The 27,272-nt window shown below is 39.9% G+C and overlaps 1 protein-coding gene across 1 annotated transcript in view; it reads right to left on the reverse strand.

The window, feature by feature from the left end:
• Positions 1 to 25,147, reverse strand: part of LOC121533710 (ephrin-A2-like) — a 132,840-nt gene extending 107,693 nt beyond the window's left edge. The window contains exon 1 of the mRNA XM_041839878.2: positions 23,813 to 25,147. Within this exon, the coding sequence (XP_041695812.1) occupies positions 23,813 to 23,952 (140 nt within the window). The 5' untranslated portion in view covers positions 23,953 to 25,147. The remainder of the gene's footprint in view (positions 1 to 23,812) is intronic.
• Positions 25,148 to 27,272: the final 2,125 nt, after the last annotated feature.

Here is a 27,272-nt window from a genome sequence, read left to right on the forward strand (position 1 = left end):
GTTTTGGGCTGCTTGGTGACGTCAGCAGGCCGCAAATGTATTAATGGACCAATAAGAAAGAGAGTTCCAAACCTCTCTGCCAATAACAGCAAATGTTCAGTTTTCCCCTCCACACTCAGACCACTTCCACCCACCAAACCAAAATTGTTTCTGTGAAAGTTCCCAGAACATGTGTTAGGTCGCGGGAAATGTTCACAAAAACTGTCCAGTGGGGATGATATAGAATGTTTGTAGAAAACATTCGCCTAATTTTGCAAGAACATTCCTAGAACACATTTAATCTGTTCTTTAAAGGTTCCCATAATGTTTTATTAGCTTGTGGGAGAACAGTCTGGTGGGAACATTGTGGGGACATCACAAAATATATGTTCCCAAAACAATAAAAAATGTCCAGTTGTGTGGATGATTCTACAAAGTTTCTTTTAGGGTGCCAAAACATTCACCTGATGTTACAAAAATGTTGACAGAACACACTTTGTCTGTTCTTTAATGCTTCCCTGAATGTTTTATTAGGTTGTGGGAACAGTCTGGTGGGAACATTGTGAGGGCATCACAAAAGATATGTTCCCAAAATACAAAAACTGACCAGTTGTTCAGATGATTCTACAATGTTTCTTTTAGGGTGCCAAAAACATTCACCTGATGTTACAAAAATGTTCCCAGAACACATTTTGTCTGTTCTTTAAAGGTTCCCAGAATGTTTCACTAGGTTGTGGGAACATTGTGTGGACATGACAAGAGATATGTTCCAAAACACATAAACTGTCCAATTATTATTACAATGTTTCTATTAGGTTGCAAAAAACATTTGCCTGATCTGAACACGTTTTATGTTCTTTAAAAGTTACTAAAACATTTATTTAGGTTGTGGGAACATTGTGGGCATATGACAAGAGATAGGTTCCCAAAACACTACAACTCTCCAGTTGTGCTGACATTCAGCAAATGTTCGTATCAGGGTGCACAAACATTCCTTTGATGTTGCAAGGATGTTGACAGAACAGCCTTTCTGAGTTCTTCAAAGGTTCCCAGAACATTTCATTAGGTTGTGGGAACAGTGCGGGTACATTCATACAATGTTTAAGTTAGGTTGCACAGGACATTCCCTTAATGTTGTAAGAATGAAATAAGTCCATTTTTATGACGTTCATAGCATATTTGTTTTAGGTTTATCCAAATATTCCGTTGATGTTTAAGCATTATACATTTTACCTTGTCTTGGAGGTCCTCAGAACATTTCAAGAACATTTAGAAAATGTAATTTTTTAGTTTGACCTAATATTACGACAACATTCTCAGCATGCACATTTGTAGCTCCTTAAAGCATATTGGAATACATCCCCATTATGTTTCTCTACAGATGTAATGTCAATTTGCAATTGAGGACTGTATTGTAGGTGATATAAAGACACACAGCATTTTTTTTTCATTCGCAGGACATACTGCACCGTGTAGCTCAGTTGGTAGAGCATGGCGTTTGCAACGCCAGGGTTGTGGGTTCGATTCCCACGCGGGGCCAGTATGAAAAAATGAATGTACTCACTAACTGTAAGTCGCTCTGGATAAGAGTGTTTGCTAAATGACGTAAATGTAAAAAAAAATTGAACAGCATTTAATCATACAGACACAGCCATATATTTTACACTTCATATGTTGACAATCTGCACCTACAGGGTTGGAACCTGCAATGTTTGGTTCTGAAGACAGGTCTTTTATCCTCTGAGCCACCAGGGAAGCGCTCTTATATCTTATTTTTTCAGTATATAGCCATGGCAGTATGGTCAATCGAGAATTCCATGCTTCCTTTTTAACCTTCTTAGACATTACTAACCCAGGGAAATACTTGTAACTGGGTTTTTCACCATCACTTCACCCATCCTCTTTATATGCTGGGTGTGTTTTTTAAAGTTGAACAGTCAATTTGTACACAATGTTAAATTTTTTACAGGTAGTCTAAATTCTGCATTTCTGACTGGATTTATACATCTGGATGAAATAAAGACTTCCTCTCTTTTAGTAGAGTATATCTGAGCCTCAATTACATTTTTTAAAGAATTACATGGTTAAAGAATATGTGGGATTGAACCTGCGATCTTCAGATCTGCAGCAAGATCATTAATACTCTGCACCAGGGGATAGCTGCGGCCTTGTGGGTTTTCAGTCAAATATGGTCAATCAGGACACATTTGCTGTGTACTTGTAACATTGTATTTTTTGATTTTCTTTCTTCATCAAGTGTTGAAAGTCTTTTGACATGTGATTTTGAAATTGAAAAAAGGTAAAATTGTTTTCTTATTTAGTTTGAAGGTTCTGAGTCTGTATTTAAGAAGCATATGAATTACACAAGAATACAAGTTATTTAAAGGAAGCCCTATCCAACAAAAATCACATTTCATAAGACTTTCAACACGTGATGAAGAACGAAAATCATAAAATACATTTTTACAAGTACACAGCATATGAGAGGAACATTTTAATAACTCAGAAATGGTGTTCTGTGTCCTGATTGACCATATTTGACAGGGTGGAAAAACCACAGCTATCCCCTGGTGGTGCAGAGGGTTAACGATCTCGCTGAAGACTGCAGGTTCAATCCCACATAATCTTTAACCATGTTTCTTTTGGTGGGGAAAAGGAAATTGAGGCTCAGATGTACTCCAATAAAAGAGAGGATGTCTTTAGTTTATCCACATTCAAAAATCCAGTCAGAAATGCAGAATTTAGTTGTTGTAAATATTTACATTTACATTTACGTCATTTAGCAGACGCTCTTATCCAGAGCGACTTACAAATTGGTGCATTCACCTTATAGCCAGTGGGATAACCACTTTACAATGTTTTTGTTTTGTTTTTTGGGGTGCGGTAAGGGGGGGGGTAGAAGGATTACTTTATCCTATCCCAGGTATTCCTTAAAGAGGTGGTGTTTCAAGTTACTCCGGAAGGTGGTGAGTGACTCCGCTGTCCTGGCATCGTGAGGGAGCTTGTTCCACCATTGGGGTGCCAGAGCAGCGAACAGTTTTGACTGGGCTGAGCGGGAACTGTGCTTCAGCAGAGGTAGGGGGGCTAGCAGGCCAGAGGTGGATGAACGCAATGCCCTCGTTTGGGTGTAGGGACTGATCAGAGCCTGAAGGTACGGAGGTGCCGTTCCCCTCAATATGGTTGTGTTTGTATGATTAAATGCTGTTCAAATGTCCTATGAATGAAATTAAAATGCCATGTGTTGCTATATCACCTACAATACAGTCATCAAATGAAAATGGCCATTAAATCTGGAAACATAATGGGGATGTATACTAATCTGAGTTATTATGCATTACAATGGCATGCTGAGAATGTTGTGGTAATATTAGGTAAAACTTAAATATAACATTTTCTAAACGTTCTTGAAATGTTCTAAGGAGCTCCGAGCCAATGTAAAATGTATATTGCGTGAACATCAATGGAATATTATGTTAAACCTAAAACAAATATGCTATGAACGTCATTCTTACAACATTAAGGGAATATATTTTACATTTTAATATCCTGTGCAACCTAACTTAAACATTGTATGAATGTCATCAAAACTGAGCATATTGTGTGTTTTGGTAACCTATCTCTTGAAATGTACCCACACTGATCCCACAACCTAATTACATGTTCTGGGAACCTTTAAAGAACTCAGAAAGGCTGTTGTATCAACATTCTTGCAACATCAAAGGAATGTTTTGTGCACCCTGATTCAAACATATAACTCCTGAGTGGCGCAGTGGTCTAAGGCACTGCATTGCAGTGCTAACTGTGCCACTAGAGATCCTGGTTCGAATCCAGGCTCTGTCGCAGCCGGCCGCGACCGGAAAACTCATGGGCGGCACACAATTGGCCCAGCGTCGTCCAGGGTAGGGGAGGGAATGGCCGGCAGGGATGTAGCTCAGTTGATAGAGCATGGCGTTTGCAACGCCAGGGTTGTGGGTTCGATTCCCACGGGGGGCCAGTATAAAAATGTGTATTCACTAACTGTAAGTCGCTCTGGATAAGAGCGTCTGCTAAAATGTAAATGTAAACATTATCTTAATGTCAGCACAACTGGACAGTTTTTGTGTTTTGGGAACATATCTTTAATCATGTCCCCACAATGTTCCCACAACTGTTCCCACAATCTAATGAAACATTCTGGGAACCTTTAAAGAACAGATTAAATGTGTTCTAGGAACATTCTTGCAACATCAGGTGAATGTTTTATACAAACATTCTACAATCATCACCATGACTGGGCAGTTTTTGTGTTATGCGAACATTTCCCGTGACCTAACAAATGTTTTGGGAACTTTCACAGAACCAACTGGTACATTGTGTTATTACATTACCTGGAAACCTAATGAGAACTTTTGGGGAATGTTCTATGGTGGTTGTTACAGATTTTGTGCCCAACATTTAGGAGAACATTCCAAGGATATTTCATTTAAAACATTTTGTGAAAAATAACAATATTTTGTTGTCAAAAACATTCTCTGAAAAACCCTAACTAGAACTTAATGGGAATCTTAGCTAATGTTCTGGGAATGTTCCCGGTTTGCTGGGCAGACAGTCCTAGCAAAATTATTGCTTGAGAAATTGCTCTTTGCTAAGAAGTTATTTTTGTTTCTTTTTTAACATTTTAATTGAAAACAATCACAGTAAGGTACTTTATTGTTACCCAGAAATGATTTGATATTGAGATTAAAATGGCTGCATTGGACCTTTAACCCTCCCACCACACACACATACCTCCCACCAAAGTCCAGAGTCCTGCTCTCGCTAATTACAGTAGTGATGGGTGTGGGCGGGGGACAGGGGCTTTCTCATACAGTCTGACCCGTTCCTTTTACTTTCAATAGGAAACTCCAGTTAATTGCGACCGCCGGACGCTGGCAAGGGACGAAGGAGAAGATAGGGTTGGTGTGTGTGTGTGTGTGTGTGTGTGTGTTTCGGGAGCGGGAGGGTGAGTTTTCCTAGACCACAGTAATCCTCTTTGTTAAAGCTAATGTGGCAGAAAAGACCCTTCCAGCGAAGTCCCTCTCGGCCGGTTTAATCCCAGTGTGTACGGAGCGGCCTCTGCCATAAAGGGTTCACTGGCCCGGTGCTTCCGAGGATTCCCTAATTGTCCCATTCCACCGACAGATTAAAACAGTCCTCTAAAATCTCGGAATACCGCCGCTCTTTCTCTCCCTCGTTCCCCTCTCCGGCCGGTCTTCAGAGGGAAAGCTGGGATAGGTCCCAAGCTCCCTGGAGGTCTTCACACACTCGTTCACACAGGCCCTACAGTAGACCCTGTGAGTCTGGGAGGGAGTCATGAACCTCAGACTGCACTCTGTGAGCAGTGAAGGATGGAGGGACCTTTAGGAAGAGCTTTAGCCACCTTCTTCACGCTGATCCAGCCCTCCTCGTACTTATTTACCTTGGATCTCAGAAGTGAGAAAGAGACTTGAGGAAAGGGGCTTAGACTACCCCCTTGCATCCTTAACCACACTGTTAGTCTGTTACTCTTACACCCACACACACAAACACATCTGCTGATTCACGCATGTACACACACACACAAAGCACACAAGCGCACACTCACAAAAGTATGCACACACGACACCCCCCCATACACACACAGACACTCCCTTCCAACCCCCGATCGTCATGTACTACTCTGGCGTTGGAAGTTCCGCCATAAGCTTCCCATATTCCGCCACGTACGCATTTTGTTTTTAAGACCAGTGCTTTGCCCCCTGGAGGGCTCCAACTGGCCCAGGCCATCAGACAGTATGTCACAGGGTCCCGTGAAGGCCACATCTTGCAAAGTCCTTTTCACTAGGTGTGGTTATGAGCAGCGGTAATGACCCATGAAATTCCCTCTCTCCCAGGCACTACTAATGTGCACGGCCTACACAAAGTGGCAATTCAAAAACACAAGTTATTTGGACTACGCTTGAGCAAGCAGTTATTCAGACCACAGACTATCTTTTGGAAAAAGAGTCATGAGACTATTTTAAAAAGGTGCACACAGGCGAAATGGCGGGTGCTTTTTCTAATGATGTGACCACAGTTGCCGGCAGAGAAGGCAGTTACAGTAGCCGAGTGTAGTGTAGCATATAAGCCCTTCAGATCCTCTATAGCTGGAGGAGTGATTGTCACAATGTCATGGTAACAAGGCAGTTTGAATGACTGGCACGAAAACAGGAATACATTTATACTAGGGGTTATTCTGGGACAGCAATGGATTGAGAGGCAAACGAGTGAACAAACTAGGTAAACGTGCGGATATTTGAATATCTCAGAGCATTATTTTTCTAAATTGTTTTACTTTCTTAGACCAAGGTTAAGGACACAAAGAGGCTCCACAACAACACAAAGCTACAAAAACATTCTGCTTGTTTCACTGATATTGAAATACTATATTTTCTATACTACACTAGATAACGTGTATACATCTGTCCATAAATATCAACTTGTGGAGTTTCTCATTGCATAAGTAAAACAATTTGATTGACCTTACTGTTTTGTTTTACAGAATGACATACTGTACAAAAATAAAAATACATATTTTCAAGTGTGTTGGTGTGTATGAGGGCGGATGTTTGTGTGTAAGGGTGTTGAGCCTTTTTGTGCACAATACCGTGACTGTTAGAGAATTAAAATAATTTGGGGGAGGCAAAGGAAATGCATTGTCCTGATCCCCACATGGAGACAAAGGACTATATGTTGACCTTCTGAGTTCATACGACAGGATTCACCATCTGGAAAGCATCCAAGTAGTTTTAAGTAACCGTTTCCGTTTGTAGAGACTAAACATCGCTTTTTTTCTCATGACATGAGAAATATGAGGTCAAACATTTGTCTGAATGACAGATTTAATAAGCAACTGCAGGATTTAATAGTGATTTACGATTCATGGAGCATTCAGCCAGATACAAATAGGCCCTAAAGGACAAAATAGAGACTGCCGGGTCAAGAAGTTTAATCTGAAGGGACTATATACAGTTTGTATGTTTCAATCACAGGAATTAGCAAGAAAAACATTAACGTCAATCAACAGCTCATAAAAAATGTTTAACTTTTAAGAAATAAAACCTAAAATCTCTCAAATCAAGCCTACGTAGATTTAAGATTAATATAAATCCAACTCATAACAAATCACAATTATGTTCACTGCATGGCCATTTCAGAGTTTGTTTGTATATCTGACAAATAATAAGTCTGTTTTAAATGGCAACAGGTGGTGAGAACCAGCTTTGCGTCTTCTATTGCATGTGTATGAGAAACAGCCATCGCCCAATATAAATCTATGCATGGCTGCATCCTAGTAATGACTTCTAGTAATTGACATCCCTGAAAGAAAATGTGGACGAAATAAACAGATTAATTTCCAGGGAGATCCTACTAAAAATCCATTCTAAGTTGCGGGGTCGGTGTTACAGTGCCGATACAGCACAACACAGTAGTGGTCGTCATTTCTGCATTACCTGCGGGGGAAAAATCTATCTGGATAATTAGAGGGCAATTCAGACGAAGGGGGTTGGAGTTTGGCGCTGTTTGCGGTGCTTCCAGCTGCATGAGGGTTAATGAGGCCGGCTCTGGAGGTAATGAGGAAGTGCCCTCTTGGTCGCTGGCATCCTCAATGAACCCCGAACATCTGGACGACACGGGGAAGAAAGGATGCCACGTCCTGACCCCCATCAGATGCCTTGAATATTTCTGAAGGATCTCTGTCATCATGAAGTATTTGGGGAGAGCGCAATGAGAGCGGGTCACAGCACATGAGGCGTGTTCCTCGGTTCAAAAGAGTCACAATCAACTTAAAGGGTGACCCGTCAATTGGTTGAGGTTAAGGAACCAAGCTTGGGTGCACCACACCACGTTTCTTTTAATGTTGGTTCCACACTTTAGGAGGGAGAAAATGTGGTAATGCTTTCTAAAACCTTTCATTACTAAGCCATTAATAAACTTTGTATAAGTAGTGCATGCATTATTAATAAATTAGTATTCCAACATTTATAAAAGTAAGTAAGTATTTATCACAATTGTTTAAATGGAAGTTCTTAGAAAGTGTTTCCAAACATACATTTCAAAACCAAATAAAAAATCAAGACTCCTCTGCTTTAAATTAAAAATATCCTGCCACAGATGTAAACAGGCTGAATAGCTAAGGCCAGATTGTACTGCAGTCTGCAGATTGATTGTTAACTGAGAAAAAAGCCAAACTTTGCCACAAATGACACTCACTGTACAATTCCGCCAGACAGACTATTCAAGGCCATGATTGTCAATATTACCCTTGCATATGTCATTGACCGGTTTGCTGAATGAGCTTCTCTAAGCTTGTATTGACAGCTGTGGTCTGAACTGAGCATCAGCACGGCCGTGGCCTTGCTTTCATAATAATCAATAACTTACCCTGCTTTTAGCTGGATGATTGTCTAATGATACAAATTATACTAAATTGAAGTTATTTGATTGCATACTGCTTATCAATGCACTTTCTAATCAGTCAACAAAGTAAAAGCCCAACCCTAGAGAATTCATTTCTGTGCCCTGCCAGATTGCTATCAGATGGGGTTTCTGCTTTGTGTTGACTGTTGGACTGACAGGGAACCTTAACCCCTTAAGCTAAGAAGCAGGGAGTGATAAAGCTTGTCTAGGAAGCCCAAAGCTAAAACACATGGACCATCAGTCTTGAAAGGTGGTGCCGAGATAGTATTTCAGGGTCTAGGCTTGTCGTCATGACCCTCCCTGAGACCTAAGCCAAGACACTGCTGCTTTTAGGGTGGAAATTGTGAAAGCAGTCAAGAGACAGAGGACTACTTGTATACGGTTGCATTTTTTTTGAGGGGTAGTCAACCTCCTTATGTAGCAATCTTCGTCGGAGAACCATGATATACGCTCCTTATGCGGTGATAAAGGCGGTCACGGGCAACTCAGCCTTCTGAGTTTATATCAATTCCTGAAAAAAAGAACACTGTGTAGGCTACCAATGAGGCAGAGCGAAATGGAAGGCGGGTATTGAAGAGCAGACCTAATGGTTCTTCATTGAGCGTAGGTGCTAAGTGCTTTAAATGAGCACTGCATTCTTCTTTGAACACATGGCTGACTGAATCCCTACAGGAGGAGAGAAGCAGGCAAGCCAGGCTTTGAGGGACAGATGTAGGCCTAGCTTCAGAACATGGATCTCCCTCCAGCTAGCAGGAGGTCCCTGGGAGTCCTGTCTAACTGGTGAACAGCAGGCCTCCGCAAACTCACAGAGCCGCTTCACATGCTATCCTCCAACGGCTTCCCCCTCAGGATCTTCAAGAAGATATCCAGCTATGCCAGACCAGAAGTGTCTCTCTTCCCTCCCTAAACGAACAAGCCCTCCCCACTTCGGCAAACTTTAACCCCTCCTATTAGAAAGGGCTGCGGAGCAGAGAGTTGTGTGAAGAACCTCAAAGCCTTCCAGAAAATAGTGGCTTTTGAAGGCTAAACCCCGGGATTAGGTCGAGATCCCTTACGGTTTCTCCTGTTGGCCCCCACAAAACTGGCACAAAGGAGATATCAGCTCCTCTTTTCACAGCCCATCACAGTAACCGCCCCCTAGCAAGAATATATCTAAAGTGAATGGGAAATTGATACGGGATCACTCAGGTGGAATTGGACCGATAACAGTTATCATGATTGGAGAAACTCAAACTTTTTCATTTTAATGTGTAGAGATACAGACTACTTGAAGTCATGGTGACCACTAAGTTCTAAGGGAGAATTATAGGTCTCAATGCATTACATTCCATATCTACAATGGTGTTTAACCAAATGTAAAGACAGATTGGCTAAATAGACTATTATGACAGTTGAAACTATATATAAACCACACTGTCATTGAAATCAAAGGATAATACATCTAAATGAAAAGGCTATGTGCTTCTGTACTCCAATAAAAAAACGTGATTCATAGGTCTGAGGCCATCCTTTACATGCTTGTATTTCCATTAAACAACTGTGTTGTTGGGCTTGTCTTTTAAGAAGCACTAATCTTTAAAGGCCTATAGAAACAATACAATCATCCCTCAATATACGTCCTCCAGCAAAGTGGCTAGTATGCCCTGAAAAATACATTGACTAATTAAAGTACAATCCCCAACTAAGGGGACCCCCAAAGTGTTGGGTGACATTCAATATGGGGGTCACTACCCTCAAAACATGTGTGTGGGTTCCATTAAAGGAAGAGGGTGGCCTCCCCTAAGAGCATTGTCTGTCCCTTGTGTGTCCTTGCGCCGTCCGAAAATACACCTTTGTTTTGGGGGCCCATAATTCGTCTTAACGCTGGGATGAACAAGAAAAGGGACTCCCTAATCCTATTAGCGTAGCACCTGAGCTGGAATGGCTAATCCTGTTTAAACTCACTCCACAGGCTCTGTAATCTCCCCATATCCTGATGTTCAGCTGGCTTCACTGCCGCCCCGAGGTGAGACTGCACTTTATCATCGCACGGGAGCGAAGGCCGAGCGCCGAGAGCTCCCGCCGCGTTTCACCACACCACCTAGTATCTCACCCCGGTATTGTCAGGTATTCATGTTTCCCTACTGTACAGACATACAGGGAAGATACTGGAGTGTTCTATATGTGTCTGAAGGACTATAGATGTTTTCATGGAGTATAGGCTAAAAGGGCAGATAGCAGATGAATTGGGAATGGGGTTTCATTCAATTCTAGTCATCTTTGTGCGTTTGAGGTTATCAAATGGATTTTAAATCTTTCTCAATGTGCTCAGAACTAGTATCTCATACAAATCAAATCAAATCAAATTGTATTTGTCACATGTGCCGAATACAACAGTGAAATGCTTACTTACAAGCCCTTAACCAACAATGCATTTTAAAGAAAAATATGTGTTAAGTAAAAAATAGATAACTAAAAAATATAAATAACAAATAATTAATAATTAATAATTAAAGAGCAGCAGTAAAATAACAGTAGTGAGGCTATATACAGTGGGTACCGGTACAGAGTCAATGTGCGGGGGCACAGGTTAGTCAAGGTAATTGAGGTACAATGCCCTGTACAATGCCATACACAGTACAATGCCATGTGTTACGCTGAAACTGTTTCAATTGTGCTGAATAATTTTATCAAGAAGAAACAATGAAAGGCAATTGTAGTAGCATGCAGTCATAAGCAGCATTGTATTAGTGTTCCTAATAACGTCCATATTACTACACTTTGTGTTCACATCTTTTATTTGTGCACATTTCTAAACATTTGGTTCATTTTCAAGCTCGACTATTCTTAAACTGAGAAACTGAATCCCAAACAAGCATATCTAAACCTTAAAACTGCAGCGATTCCCTCGCCGCTCTTTGTAACCCACTTTCAGAGCTCCTTGCCCCTAGTCATGGAGAGATTTTGGAACATGCGCGGTGGTGGCCCTTGCTCGGTTTCCATTGTCACACCAGTCATGTTCCCTCTCCTGTTACTGCCACTGTCCCTGTCTTCAAACAGTCTTCCATCCTCCCTGTTCTCTCTCGGTCTTTCTTTCTCTCTCTCTGAAGAGGCATGCCTGCCAACACTGCTCAGTCAGGAGGCCACCTCCATTAGTTTCTCTGTGATTCAGGACTTCAGTGTCACAAGAAACTCTGAACATTTCACGTTTTTGCAACCTACTATGTGATTGCCTTTGTGCAGGAGATATTAAAGGATCCATGCCAGCCCATTCCTAACATTGCGAATGGAAGGGTAAAAAGAGCACAAAAAAAAGAGTGCCAGTACGTTATGTGCAGTTTTTAAAATCAAATCACCTCAGCTTATATCAAAGCCATGTGCCATAGCTGACGTCAGATCACGTACGGAGCACATCACTGTCCCAATAGCATTGTAAAAGGCCATAATACCAAGCCGGGTGAAAAACTATCCTTTTGTGCAGCTTCAAGCTCTCGTCTCTCATTTCTCACATTTTTCACTTTCCAGATCACAAGCATCCTCACTGGATGATAAAAAATAAAATAAATATTGGTAACTTGGAAGTGTAATTTAATTTCATATTTTGTAGAGATTGAGAGAGATTGTTAAAAAGTATGCGATGCAATAAATGATTTAGAAATGTTGTCGAATCCCAATTTATGAAGAGGGAATGAGATATCCAAAAGTTAACAAGACACTCGGACAGAAGAGGGTTTCACAGTGGGTTACACAACACCTTCTCTGACTACAATATACAGTGCCTTCAGAAAGTATTCACACCCCTTGACTTTTTCAACATTTTGTTGTGTTACAGCCTGAATTTGCACAGGCAAAATCCTAGAGAAAAACCTAGTTCCGTCTGCTTTCCACCAGACACTGGGAGATTAATTCACCTTTCAGCAGGACAATAACCTAAAACACAAGGCCAAATTTACACTGGAGTTGCTTACCAAGAAGACAGTGGATGTTCCTGTGTGGCCGAGTTACAGTTTTGACTTAAATCTACTTGAAAATCTATGGCAAGACCTGAAAATGGTTGTCTAGCAATGATCAACAACCAATTTTGGAATACTTTCTGAAGGCACTGTATTTCAGAAGGTGCGTCTTGGGAAATGTATGCTGTTCTGGCATTGTGGCATCCATAATATGACGCCAAAGCATTATATATGACCAGTTCCTTCATGAGGCTACTAATCATGAGATTCTAGAGCAAAATGAAAGGCTTTTCATTCATTTTTACTTGTCATTATTAAGAAATTGTCTAAGAGAATTACATATTATCATCATAAAGCCTCATAAACCATTAGTAATTGTTGAACTCATGTGAACAGACTATACAGCATGAGAGAACACCCTATTCAATATTGGCGACAATGTACAGTTCACCTAAGTAGGTTAAGTGTTGGCCACTTCTATTTGTACTGTCTGTACCTAACTCCTCCCCCCCACCTGCCCACCGAGCCCCAAGACCCCAGATTAAAGCCCTTTTTCGGTCCATGTGAATGACAGGCTTGACATGTCTGCTATTCAGGAAAGAAAGCTCCCAGATGACACGGGAGCAATGCTCCACTTTTTCACAAGCTTTTCTTTCTCCTTTCTCTCTCTCCAAATCTCCAGTTGTCTGAAGGTCAAAGCTTACTGTGCACTATGGCATAGCAAATCCCCGCCTTCTCACTTGAAGACAGAACCATGTGTGCCAAAGCCATCGCTCGTTTACCGCGTCACACAGTCACGCCACGCTAAGAAGAAACAGGTGAGGGCCTACAAGGCACAATGGCCGTTCTGAAGAGACCTACCAGGACTGTCAGGTCACACCGCACATGACTGTCAAATAACTGTCAAATCTAGGCTAAAACGTCATCCAAGCATATTTATTATTTTTTGCTGGCGGTAAGAATAATGGCCCCCACAAAAAATAATCATTGTCTGCTACTAAGTATTTTCGCTTACATTATAAAGTGCAAAATAAACTACTGTATACATTCATAAACAACTCGCTAATTCATTATTTCAGAATCAACTGAAGAACTGCATGACCCATTTACTGTTCACTCACTACCTAATGCCTACCCCTCAGCGAATTCTGTGGGATAGCTACCAATGCTAACGGCGAGTTGTCCTAATGGTGCAGACTATTTTTTGTAGGCCATGTATGCATACGATTATGTCGAGGTACTACTGTATAGTATAAAACTGAGGTATGTTGTTTTGTTTTCTTATGTACGAAAAAAGCGGATACGATAATTTTTTGGCCGATATCTGCTACATATATTTCAAATCATGACAATTAAAGCAACATTTAGGATACACCTTGTCAAAACATTACAGGGGGAAAGTATTCTGTAACTCAATAATCAATATCAGAACAGTGAAATAAATATTGTTTGCAAATTTCAATAGAAAGAAATTTAAGCTCTAAATTATTAACTACATAATCCTCAGTATGTTACCCAGCAATCTAGCATTTATTTAATGGAGATCAATATAGAAACGCAATAATAAATGTGTTAATAATAATTCAAAGTGGTTTCTCAAACATTTACAACAAAGACAGCGTTAAGATATTATCATAATTGAATCAGAAAAAAATGCTACTTCAATATCATCCATTGCTAAGAATATAAAATATATTAAAAGATTTTTGACCAAGCGACTGATTTCCTTTTTTAATTTCCAACCAATCAATAAAATGATATGGAACTATTACCAATGTACAAACTATGCAAATATCTGAAGCCTAAATAGAGGCCTATGCCGAACTACATAGGGCTAACTTCATTCTTTTACTTTCTGGCCGCCATTTGGGTCAAGTTTACAAGACTAGCTTTGGGGGGAGAGGATTGGACAATTATACACTGGAAATTGTGTTTAATCTATAAAGCATATCCTTCTATGTGGTGATATAAACATGATTAAGGTGTTCTAATCTACGCATCAATCCAGAACTAGCACAATTCAAAGCACACATCTGTGCTAATAGATTCCTGCGTACCTAAATAAAATGAACATACCAAAACAACAACAAATCCTTTTCTCTGAGACAGGTTAAACCCTGCACTATTTTTTCACTCATAAGGAATGTTGATTTGTTTCCATGGTGCCATTTTAGTTTAATCAAAACACATCCACGTATCAAAACACACCCAAGTGTGCAATGCAGGTAGCATAGTAAAACCTGTGAATCGTTGTTCGAGGAAAGGACAGTGAGGCTAGTATCCTGCTACAGCAATACAGGAGAGGTTGTCCCTATGACTTCACTGATTCAGTTGAGTGTTTGACTATTTGTTTGTATATATACGACCCTACAGATGTAGCAACGTCCTTTCCAAGAAAAAGCTCTTTAAGGGAAGTCGTTAAAGTCTTACAAGCAATATGCTGGTACTGCTGGAAGTCTTCCTGTCTCCTTGACCGCCTGCATTTTTTATGTGCTCCCCTGCCCTCTTATTACTGAGAGACGTTTTCCTACACATTCAACCGTGAAAGTTTGCCATTAACGTAACATGTTTTTTCGTGATTGAAAATGGTGCTGTGCAGGAACCAAGAGGACACAAAAGTGTCTTCCTATTTTGAAAGGGTGCTCCATCCACCACAAGTAATCCACCACTTCATAACACTACATAAACGGGCGAGAGAAGGACATTTACCGAAAACGATCTAAAATGCCTTACAGTTCTGAAGGAGCAACTCCACTCGCCATTATATTAAATTCAATTAATGTTCTGCTGAGGCTAAAAGCCAAATCAGAGCCTGATGAAGGGGTAACAAAGAGAGAGGCAGAGCTTTATGCCCAATGTGCATCAATAAACGTAAACTATTACCGCGGATCAATTAGGAAAACACCATCGTTACTTTTACGAGCGGCTGTCCGAATTCGACAACACGCATTACATTTAGCAAATGTTGGACAATGTTTTTACAAGCAAGAAGCGATTAGGATGTTTTAGCAATTAACTGCTGTCCGGATTTATTGTGTTTGGCGGTAAAGTAATATATGAACAGAATTACATTTATATACCTCACACGTAAATCACATTAACGGTATTCATATAAAGGGGGGGGGGAGAGCACTAGAAGGCATGATAGCAGCATACCAACAACATTCAAAATAATTCACAACTAGTTTTATAAGGCCCAGTACACAAGCAAGGGCAGGAGAATAGACGAGGTACTGGACTCTTTCATCCCCGGAGGCTTTCGAAGGGTAACACCAATATACCCTAAATCTGCTAAATGAAAGAGACCGACAACTGATTTGTTATGGCAACAAAGATGTGCAAAGCTAAAGTCCATAGGCCTATCCTGGGCTGAGAGAGGTGGAGAGAATGCATCACCAGTTTGCACATTTCAAGCGTAACCAATGCAGTATGTGGTTTGGGGGCTTTATTCACAACCCTGATTAACAGTAACACATAGAGGTTTTCACTGTTGCCCTCTTTTTGGAACATTGTCATAGTGGATACAGTGAGTTTGAGAACACCTAGTGAAGTTCAAAGTTTCTAGCGCTCTTGTTACACAAGACTGCCTATGTGCAAAGAGAATGTGGGTCAGGCATTAAAATGCATGAGTGGTACATAAGGCATGATGAAGTGCTGGTAAACACTGTTGGGAAGTACAAAAAAACAGATTTAAAAAACAACGGTACAAGGTCTTACAAATGGACATTTATTTACCTTTTGATTCCAAATAAAATAAGCTATGATTAATAAATGAGATGGCAGCCATTACTCGTCGTTCATCAATATTTGAGATCTGACAGCAAGATGGGCTGCTGTGCACCAAGCGGAACAAGGCCAACAAACTCGCCACATAGTTCACTGTCTGCCACCAATGTGACCAGTACAGTCATATTCAGTGTCTCTACACAGGTGGGGGACAATGGAAGGGAGGTTGGTGACAGACTGATTGAACAAACAGGACACCCGAGTCACCCGAAACTCTACATTTGTTCACCATATCTAAGAGAGATAATAGAACCGAAAAGCAATACACTCTTGTCTAGAGTCAAAATGTGTAATCGCTGACACATCTAATACAATTCCAGAAGAAAATATAAATTGCCAATGTCCAACATACTACACTTAGGAAATATTCAATGTTTTTCAAACAAATTGTGATGCGTCAGAATAATTTTTATAGATTTTTCAAAACTATCACTGCTTGTCAGATACAACAACTGAAGAATGGGAATGTTTTTGTCCATAGGGACAAGGACTGTAAACCAGGCGATTCATCATGTCCGACATTAGCATAACCTTGATTATCATTGGAAATTAAATACGGTGTCCTACCAAATGAAGCAGGCTTTGGGCTCATACACTCTTCGGGTCATTTTATTTCATGAAGCTTTGAACTTAGATTACTGATTAGCAAATTCATCTTTCATACCAATTGCTTTTGTAGATATTATGCACCAACTTTAATCTTTAATGAGATGTTAGAGCCCGTTAATGTTCAATTGTGTCAGGCCATTAATGGGCAATTCCGTGTTAAAATAATTATTCCATTCCAGGCAAATTTGCTGATTTGGAAGTGAAACTTTTTTTGCATTTTCATTAAGATGGGAATATGGTCTCATATTTCCTTTCGAAAAAAAGTTTAATTACTTTAGTCAACCTTTTTTATAGATATTGTTTCACTAGCCTTCTCCTAAAATGCCTTGGAGGAGAAATTCGAAATTCAGAGCCAAACTAGTTCATGACCTATAATGTAAACAAGGAACCTTCATTGGAATAGTTACAAATAGAGATTGCCTTCCATCTTGTATAAATGAGGCGGCAGTCCACATGGCTCCACATTAGGGCTGGCTAAAAGGAGGCTGTGTTTCGTACAAGTGAACATAGCAGACAATATTTTATTTAAATTGAATTCCCTAACTAACAAATATGCTGAGCCTTGTGCTCTGTCATGGAAAATGCCTATTTCCTGGTTCGGAAAAGAAAAGGATAATTTTATCAAGACAAACCAATTACCTATATACTTTAACCATGTCCTCTCCATGACGTGTTACAGTATATTACTGAGAGAAAACATCAGTGTTTCCAAAACAACTATCCCAATGGGATAGACTGTAGTCTCAAGCTTGTCTCGACAACTCAACCCTGTTCAATTGAGGGTACATTTCCCATCCATGCTCATCTCATGGAGTGCTTGCGAGTAAGAGGCTTCTACTTTTTTACCTTCAGGAAACAGATCTCCCATTAAAGCGGGATATGAGTTTGAGCAGTACAGTAATTAGTGCATTATGTTATCCCAGAAAAGGTAGAATTCAAGTGGAGATGGCATTGCAAGTCGCCACTCTCATGACACCTCAAATTAATTACGGGCGCATATGGGGGACGCTGAGTTGTCCACATACAGGCCAAGCGGCCCATAAAGTGCTGTTCAATCTAAATTGAAAACGTAATTAATGTAAAATGACTAGATAGGTAAACTAGCAAAAGATTTACGACAGTTTTCTGCCCTCTGTGTCGAGAGGACAGTCCGGTTTCAATACAGCACCCCATTAAAGAAACAAAATACAATGCACTTCATTCAGTGATTTGAAATTCAATGCCATATCTTTATATCTGAAGTTGGCAGAGGCCTTAAAACAGTAAGCAAGAATTTCATATCTACAGTAACAAATGCAACTTTACATTCAAATATTTGTAGATTTTGTAACAAATAGGAGAAATCGGCTCAACCTGAGTAGTAATGCACAATATACTGCAGTATATGTAGAAACAGTACAAACACGGGATAACTGGGTGTTCTAAAGAAACACTTTGGGGACAGCCAACACCTACTATATCTAAACTGTGTGAACCATGAGAAACATGTATTTTTGCAACTTCACCTTTCTAAACGCGAAAACATAAATTCTATAGCAATAATATATACAAATGTACATCTTTCAACATTTCTGTAAACTGCTCTAAGATAAGATACATGGCAGTCCGTCCAGGATTTGGCGGGAACTTTTTTGTGATATTTGAGGGAACAAATGCTTGATTTTGCATTTTCATTAAGATGGGAATATGGTCTCATATTTCCTTTCGAAAAAAAGTTTAATTACTTTAGTCAACCTTTTTTATAGATATTGTTTCACTAGCCTTCTCCTAAAATGCCTTGGAGGAGAAATTCGAAATTCAGAGCCAAACTAGTTCATGACCTATAATGTAAACAAGGAACCTTCATTGGAATAGTTACAAATAGAGATTGCCTTCCATCTTGTATAAATGAGGCGGCAGTCCACATGGCTCCACATTAGGGCTGGCTAAAAGGAGGCTGTGTTTCGTACAAGTGAACATAGCAGACAATATTTTATTTAAATGGAATTCCCTAACTAACAAATATGCTGAGCCTTGTGCTCTGTCATGGAAATGCCTATTTCCTGGTTCGGAAAAGAAAAGGATAATTTTATCAAGACAAACCAATTACCTATATACTTTAACCATGTCCTCTCCATGACGTGTTTTCAATTACAGTATATTACTGAGAGAAAACGTCAGTGTTTCCAAAACAACTATCCCAATGGGATAGACTGTAGTCTCAAGCTTGTCTCGACAACTCAACCCTGTTCAATTGAGGGTACATTTCCCATCCATGCTCATCTCATGGAGTGCTTGCGAGTAAGAGGCTTCTACTTTTTTACCTTCAGGAAACAGATCTCCCATTAAAGCGGGATATGAGTTTGAGCAGTACAGTAATTAGTGCATTATGTTATCCCAGAAAAGGTAGAATTCAAGTGGAGATGGCATTGCAAGTCGCCACTCTCATGACACCTCAAATTAATTACGGGGCGCATATGGGGGACGCTGAGTTGTCCACATACAGGCCAAGCGGCCCATAAAGTGCTGTTCAATCTAAATTGAAAAACGTAATTAATGTAAAATGACTAGATAGGTAAACTAGCAAAAGATTTACGACAGTTTTCTGCCCTCTGTGTGCGAGAGGACAGTCCGGTTTCAATACAGCACCCCATTAAAGAAACAAAATACAATGCACTTCATTCAGTGATTTGAAATTCAATGCCATATCTTTATATCTGAAGTTGGCAGAGGCCTTAAAACAGTAAGCAAGAATTTCATATCTACAGTAACAAATGCAACTTTACATTCAAATATTTGTAGATTTTGTAACAAATAGGAGAAATCGGCTCAACCTGAGTAGTAATGCACAATATACTGCAGTATATGTACAAACAGTACAAACACGGGATAACTGGGTGTTCTAAAGAAACACTTTGGGGACAGCCAACACCTACTATATCTAAACTGTGTGAACCATGAGAAACATGTATTTTTGCAACTTCACCTTTCTAAACGGCGAAAACATAAATTCTATAGCAATAATATATACAAATGTACATCTTTCAACATTTCTGTAAACTGCTCTAAGATAAGATACATGGCAGTCCGTCCAGGATTTGGCGGGAACTTTTTTGTGATATTTGAGGGAACAAATGCTTGATTTTGCTGCGGCAAATCTGACATTTTGCATGGCAATATGCAATGATTCTGTCCAATTTGTTGCAATAATGCGCTGACTAGGGAAAAAGTTTGAGTGGCTTGATTGAACCATATTATGCTGGAAATATTCAGTGAATGGTTGAAATTGCGAGCCCTCTTTTTGTACTGTGGTGATCGATCAATATTATGCAATAATATTGCAATGATTTTAGTGTTTAATTCAAAAATAGTGTGGTGATTGGTCAGATTTGCAAGCCTTCGCATAATACACAGAAAATTGTTGATTTAGCAAAACAAAAAAATAAGATTGCAGAATCCTGGAGGGACTGACTTGGCCTTTCAAACGCAATGGTTCTATTCTTGAATTTAGAGGGCTTTTTTTCCAGAACGGTCCATTTGTGAATGTGAGCAGATCATTGTGAAAGTAAACATGCAATTCTTTCCCGTTTCTCTCCCCTTGTCCATCAGTTTTGGCATGCACCCAAGTAATCCTTCGTCACTTTCAAAAGTATGAGGTTAAAGCACGGAACTCATTATTACTCATATGTACTGTTGTAAAAGGCGGTTAAAGTTCAGAATTTCCTAATTAAATTATATTTTCAAGATAGTTGTTCCATCTATAAACACCAATCGATCTTTGACTGTAGTTCAAACCAGATTCAAATCTGCATAAAAACCATTTGACACATTTAAACTGTTGGTTACTATCTTTAATCATCGTCCATGTCATTCCTTTGTCTTGGCTCTCGACACACCAAAAATGAAGGTCTTCCTACCATGAATGAGAAAATGGCGGACCACCACGTTGCTGAGCAGAGCAAAAACGATGTAACGCCACCTACAGGAACCCCAAGCTATCATTGCTCAGACATTTTTTACAACCCACAAACTCCAAGTTTATACCCTCTGAAGCTTATTTTCATAATTTGAAAAGTATTCCCTTCATCGTTGACTTCAAAGCTTCCAAAAATATATAATCATTGAGTACAATATAATCTAGAGTGTCCACACAGACCAGCTACCACTACCATTTCCTCTCAATACTCCCCAATAACCTCAGCGAAACTAGGTCAGAATGGAGGGGACTTTATGAGGAAAGCAGATATCATGAAATGGCAAAGCATGGCGTTAAATTAGTAGGCAGAATGGAAGACCACAGTATCAAATCATAGTATTTCTCAGAGTAAATCGGTCTAATAGCTTTCCGTGTGGCATAGATAATAGCCATTCAATTTACTCGTAAGTTACATAGCAACTGCAACATGCCGAAAACCAGATACGAAAACACAAGGGGATGTCATAAGCAGTGGAATGGCCGTTCAACTGATGACAAACCTAAATTCCTTTCATAAACCAACATTGTTTTTTGGTGCATTTGATCCACTTTTTGAGCAACATTTCTTATAAAATTTTCATTGAGCATTTACCAAAATTCAAGAGTTTTGCATATGAAACTCGGGCAATAAGAAAGATGTTGAAGAACTGAAAATGCTTTTCCAATGGATCTTAAAATACACCAATAATAAACTATACACAAGTCACCCCAATACACAAAAACCAAAGCGATTTTAAAGGTTTAAGGACTGATCAATAGGCGTCACATAAATCCATGCTTATGTAAGACTTGACTATTCAAAATAGTAATTCTGTAATGGACATTGCAATATGCATGAACAGTGGTCCGGATCATTTTTGTTGAATGCATGTTATACTTTTGCATAGATCATATTATACTTTGACATTTCTTACTTCGGTCAATATCAAATCAATTAAAAGTAATCAAAGTAAAACACCAATTGATACACAAATGCTTCATTATACTATTTGTATTGAATTCGTGATGAAAATTGTATATATCTTTGGCAAAAAAATTGCTTGGAGATGTAGAGCAGAGTAGGCCAGTGTTTCTGCTCCCTCACTAAGGCCCCTCACTCGTAAACACCAAAGCCACACTAGCCTTTTCTCCTTACTATGCATCCGCTTTTCTAACCACACTAATATCCTACAGTAAAAGCAACATCGCTGAAAGTTAGAAACACACCTTTTAAAACCAACAACCAAGGATATTACATATGAACTGTTTTAACAACCAATTGAAGGACAGTATAGGCTAATGCAAAGGATTCATAAATGTCTGCGTAAACAATTGTTCTAATTGGTTATTTTGTCATAAAGTCATAAAAGAAAGCATATTACATTTATATGACATGTATATTGCCTTTGCCATCACTATTTTTTATCTTCATGTTTAGGCTAATGAGGAAAGTTTTTATAATTCTGCTTACTGCATTCTATGATTGCTATTGGAAAAGACCGATTCTTATTCCAACACCACTTAACAACTGGCTTTAAAAACTAAACTACAATCTACAACCTACTCAAGATCCAAGCCCTATTATGCCTAGTGCCAAAGTCACTCCTATCAATGCTGTACACAACTTTAAAGTACTTTATAGAGATATACAGTGTGAGACTCATATAGTTCTCACATCATTTTGTGTAGAAAGGAAGCATCAAAGATCACTGTCATGTGACTAGGTAGCAAATTAACTGTCATCCAAAAAGCTCCACTTGGGCTTCAAACACTCATGATGTCATTTTTGCATGCCAATACAAGTTATTTCCAGTACAACAAATAAGTCTTGAAGCAGCCATGGTTTGTGTTGCATTATGTATACAGTATTATTTTCCTCATCACTCTAGGAAGGAAAATAACTAATGAATTCAATATGCACCAAATACGCAGGCATATTTCATTTTCTTTCTTTTTAATATCTGTACCCTGCCATAAACAAAACCTCTTGGTTTCTAGGGAGATTTGAGAAATGTACTTATATTATACAAACATAATCTTTATAAATAGTGGGGAAACTTACCACAAAAGCTTGTTTTTTTACAGCAAATTGCTCTCTAAACTTTACAAGGAATTAAGTCTGATTAAATCTTTCGAGGGTGGCACAGTTCTAATGCTTAGAAATTTGCACGGTCAAGCACATGCAATTTCTCAAGTGTTCAATACTCATGGAATGTCTTACTTATTGTCTTCATCCTATTATTGATCTTCACCTTCCTTCAGTAATTAACTAACTGGAAAGAACTAGCTCATGTTCAAAATCATTCCAGCAGGTCCAGGCCAAAATATCCAAACATCAGTAGTGCACTGGAGTGAACTGAGGGGATAAAATGAAACAAGTATGGGATATATTCTACATGGGAGACCTAAACCTTGCTGCATGTCAATAAAATGACTTGGCAACATTTGTTTTGTTTTGTCTATAACCATGTAGTATGCCTTTAAACGGAGTTTTGCATTTTTCTTAGTGGAGATTTTTACCTTAGTAGATATTACTCAGTCTTATTTTAAAGGGGATGGCAAAATCATATTTAGCTTAGGCCTACAGTATTTTATCACACTTTCAAATGCAACTTCATACTGAAAAACTACAGACACAATGCATTTTGAATTCAATGTGATAAGTTTGTGAATGTGAAACCTGAAAGCCTTGGCAAGATGTCATAATCAAGTGAAATATTGGCTTAAGAGACTTGCTTTACACTCAGATGGGAGAGATGTGATAACGGGGGTAAAAACAAGAGAATATATAAGTGATTTAATAAGTAGGCCTTACAAATGGAAGCAAAACATGGGATAAATAACTAGAACGTGCCGGTCAAATACATCTCCCTAACTCAAATTATTTGTTGTCAAAGAAGGAACTTTAACTTCATATATTCAAATAATTGAATTTATGGGGGAACTTCGTTAAAGGTGAGCATGGTTGATGGGCTTTTGAATGCGTTGGGCTATTTGTGAAGCATTTTTCTTTAGCTTAGCCTAAATGTCCAGGTCTTTTGAACTGGGGTTCACAAATGATCTATCAAACAATGTAAGTTAGGATCACTGAAAGTTGATTTCTACAACTTCTTACCTGGGGTTCGTGCTGTTCCAGTAGACTGCATATCTGTCTGATATAATCTTGCTATCGTCAGCCCATACCGCGACCCAAGATAAGAGGGCAACAACCATAAGTGTCAACTCCATTTGAAAAGCTAAATAGTTCTTGTCCATTATGGGCAGAGTCTATATAATTCGTCGCGTTGTTGTCTATAACTTATACTGATACAAGTACAGTAATTTGTTTCTTATTGCTGTTCAAATGGACATGATGCTCTTCAACTTGCACGAGGTTGGTTCCAGTCCACATTCAAATTCCAGGTGCTCTCAGCTGCAGTTTTTCGTCTTCAGTTGAATATTTACAATGTATACATTCCCATTCGTGAGAACATTAGCGAGAAGTCCAAGCAGATGCAGCAGTGTCTATGAAATTAAATTAGATTATGTTCCGTGAAGGTTCATCAATTATGTTAATTCACAGTTTGACTTAGCTCGTTGCTCTCCTTTTGCACGGCAAACTCTTCCAATAACTATTAAAATCCATTTTCTTCAATAACTGTAATTGACAAATGCCTTATTTGAACACATTGCGCGACATTCATCATATCTTGTTGAATATTCACTGACGCCAAGTATAGGCCTAGAGTCGTTTGTCCTTTAAATCCATTCCTTTACAGCATAGCATACTTTCTAAAACTTTAGTCGTCGTAAATATAACTCTCAACCATCCATTCAGCTAGCGTCTTTCAATTTATGGTCATCCAAATCAAGATGCTTTTTATTCCACATTTGCGCGCATAACGATGTCCATTCAACGCAACGTTTCAGGTCCGTTTTGTGATATACGTTTCAGTCAAACAACTGCTTCTTGTTCTTTCAGAAGAAACTCAAAATAACACAATGTGGTAGCAGCGCGATAGAAATCCAAGCCTGTGAAAAACCATTGGCTCGCAAGAAACGTCCTGCTCTGCTCATCGGTCAGTCACAATCTGAGGCTGGAACAAAAGCAATTATTTATTGTCGTCGGTGGCTACTGTCCTCAGTTTCCTTCTCCGGCAAAAGTTATCAATAGGATAAGTTGCTTTCTTGATACGTGCTTACCGCGTCATCCTTGCAACGCCACCACCAAAGCATGAAGTGCAGGCACCGAGACACCGCATCAGTTGCAAAGTTGCTGCTGCTATTCCTGCGTTGTTTGGGGTTGCTGTTTAGAAAAAGCCAAGTTATCTTGTCGCTCTTCCCTCGTTCCTGCATGTGGTGTACAGACCAGTGGAGCTGACATGATCGATATTTCCCATTTTTTGAGTCACGGTGGATCTCTTGCGCGCCCTCTCCCTCCTTCAGCACATGGCTCGCTCCCTCTGGCAAAGCCGCGCTCTCTCAATTCACTTCTCCCCCACACAGCGGGGCGGGGCTGGGAGACTGGCCAGCTAGGAGCCCCAAAACTTCTAGGGCCCTTACAATTTCAGAAAGTTTCGGAACAGTTTTGGATACTGTTATCCAGTTATACATACTGTATCTTATAACTATAGCTTACAAAAATATTCAATTATGTCCACCGTCTATTTTTATTGTATGGTCCAACTATTTGTATACATTTGTTCATCCTGTATAAGTGTATCTTAGGCTAATGAAAGCTTTTTATACGAGTTAGTCACCCACTTGTTATGGTAATGTTGATTAGTCATTAGCAAAATGACTGTTAAATTCATCATCTGTGTGTGCGTGTGTGTGTGCATGCACATACATATCACAGCTGTGCGCTGCAGTGGATTAGGGGTGTCTCACTTGTCACTGTTTGTGATTCCCATGAATCTCAAGCTTCTCTCTCTCCCTCTCTTCTCTCCTCCATCCCCCTCCTCCTTTCTCTCTGGGCCCCTGTTCCTCCGGTGGAATCAGTGAGCGGTGCTCCGATATGCCCAGGGCAAAACGGAGAGCGAGCGTTCCTCCCAATGTGTGTGATTCAGCACTGATAAATATTTCACCGACTAAGAAGGCGGCTGGTGGAAAGAGTTATAACCAGGGAGAAAGACAGAGGGGTGAAGAGAAATACAAATGAAACTTTAATTCCTGCTTTTAAAAATGTCACGTAGATTAATGGCGCACAAGTATTAAAGTTTCAGAGATTTTCATGCATAAATGCATACGCCGCTGGGCGCTCGACAACTTGTGGCAGAGGCTATGTGAAATAATTGTAGTTCGGGCAGGTCGTTTTGCCACAGAGAGCAAAGGGAAGTGTAAGGCTGTTGCACAGCAGCAAAAGCACATTAGCATGTTCACAGGAATCCTGTGCTATCTAAAGACCTATGAGGAACATTCCCCGAGGAAACCACTGCGGATGTATTATGGAGGTAGTGCGTCCCCAGACTGGAAGCCAGCTCCTGGGTCTAGCGCTACTGTATGGTTGACTTTGGAGTGTGGAGCACTGATGACTAGGGTTTCTTCAGGAAACCTTTTCTAATTCATAGGTTGTTACTGTGTAATTAAAATGTGATCATGCAATTACCTGGTAATTAATGAACCATAAAATAAAGTGCTACCAAATACACTGATGAAAATGTACTCCGTTTTAAAGGGCACTTGGAGACCACTATCTCCTTAAACCAGTGCAGATAAATGGAATGATGACTACAGCTGTATGGTTTTAAAGGGGAGCGTATTTATTGTGACACACAGACAGAACAGGCGAGTACACCACTCGCCACAGACAGATTACAACAGAAGCAGGGGGAAGGCAGCCGTCTGGGCTAGAAGTCATATTTCTCCACGGCCCTGCCCCCCTGAAGGCTTTATGACACTAATTACATCACTTCTGGGGTTACACGAGATGCAAAGGCCTGCGGCTGGGTAAATTATTGTCGGAGACCTTCACCCTCCATTGGCCCGGGGCCTATTTGTGAAAACGGCGAGCCGCACAAGCTCAGAGTGGACAAATCAAGAGCCACGGGTCCCATAATGCCACCTACCGGGAGAGGCAGGTAGAGCTAGACTAGCCTAGCAGAACCGGAAGGTTCTGCCAAGGGTTTCAAGCAAAGGCCAAATTGTGTGTTGTGTTACACATATCAACAAATGTAGAAGTAGGTTGCTGACCACATTAGCAAAGAGGAAGTGTCTCCCCAAATCTCCACTCCTCCTAACCAGTAGAGGTCTCTGTGGCTTACTTTGGGAAAATCAGTCCCAGATGATTCTCTGCCTGTCTGAATGATCACTAGGCCTTGCTGTTTTTGTCCATCTTAGCTCAGTGAGCATGTCAATTCATACAACTGGAAGTCTCATCGTGTGAATGTTTCGAGCACTGATGACACTACTGCACCATATCATCATGGCTGTGTTCATTCGAATAAATTGTCCCATTCCGTGTGTCTAAGTATCCATTTGACATATTAAGACAAAAGGAAAGAGAAAACTGTGAGCTTAATAGGCCTCCTTCACAAAAGCAGTCAGTTTGAAATGTATATTGCCCTAAAGAGAGATGTGGGTAAGAGAAAGAGACA

The sequence above is a fragment of the Coregonus clupeaformis genome, chromosome 20, assembly GCF_020615455.1.
Source record: "Coregonus clupeaformis isolate EN_2021a chromosome 20, ASM2061545v1, whole genome shotgun sequence".
Lineage (NCBI taxonomy): Eukaryota > Metazoa > Chordata > Actinopteri > Salmoniformes > Salmonidae > Coregonus > Coregonus clupeaformis.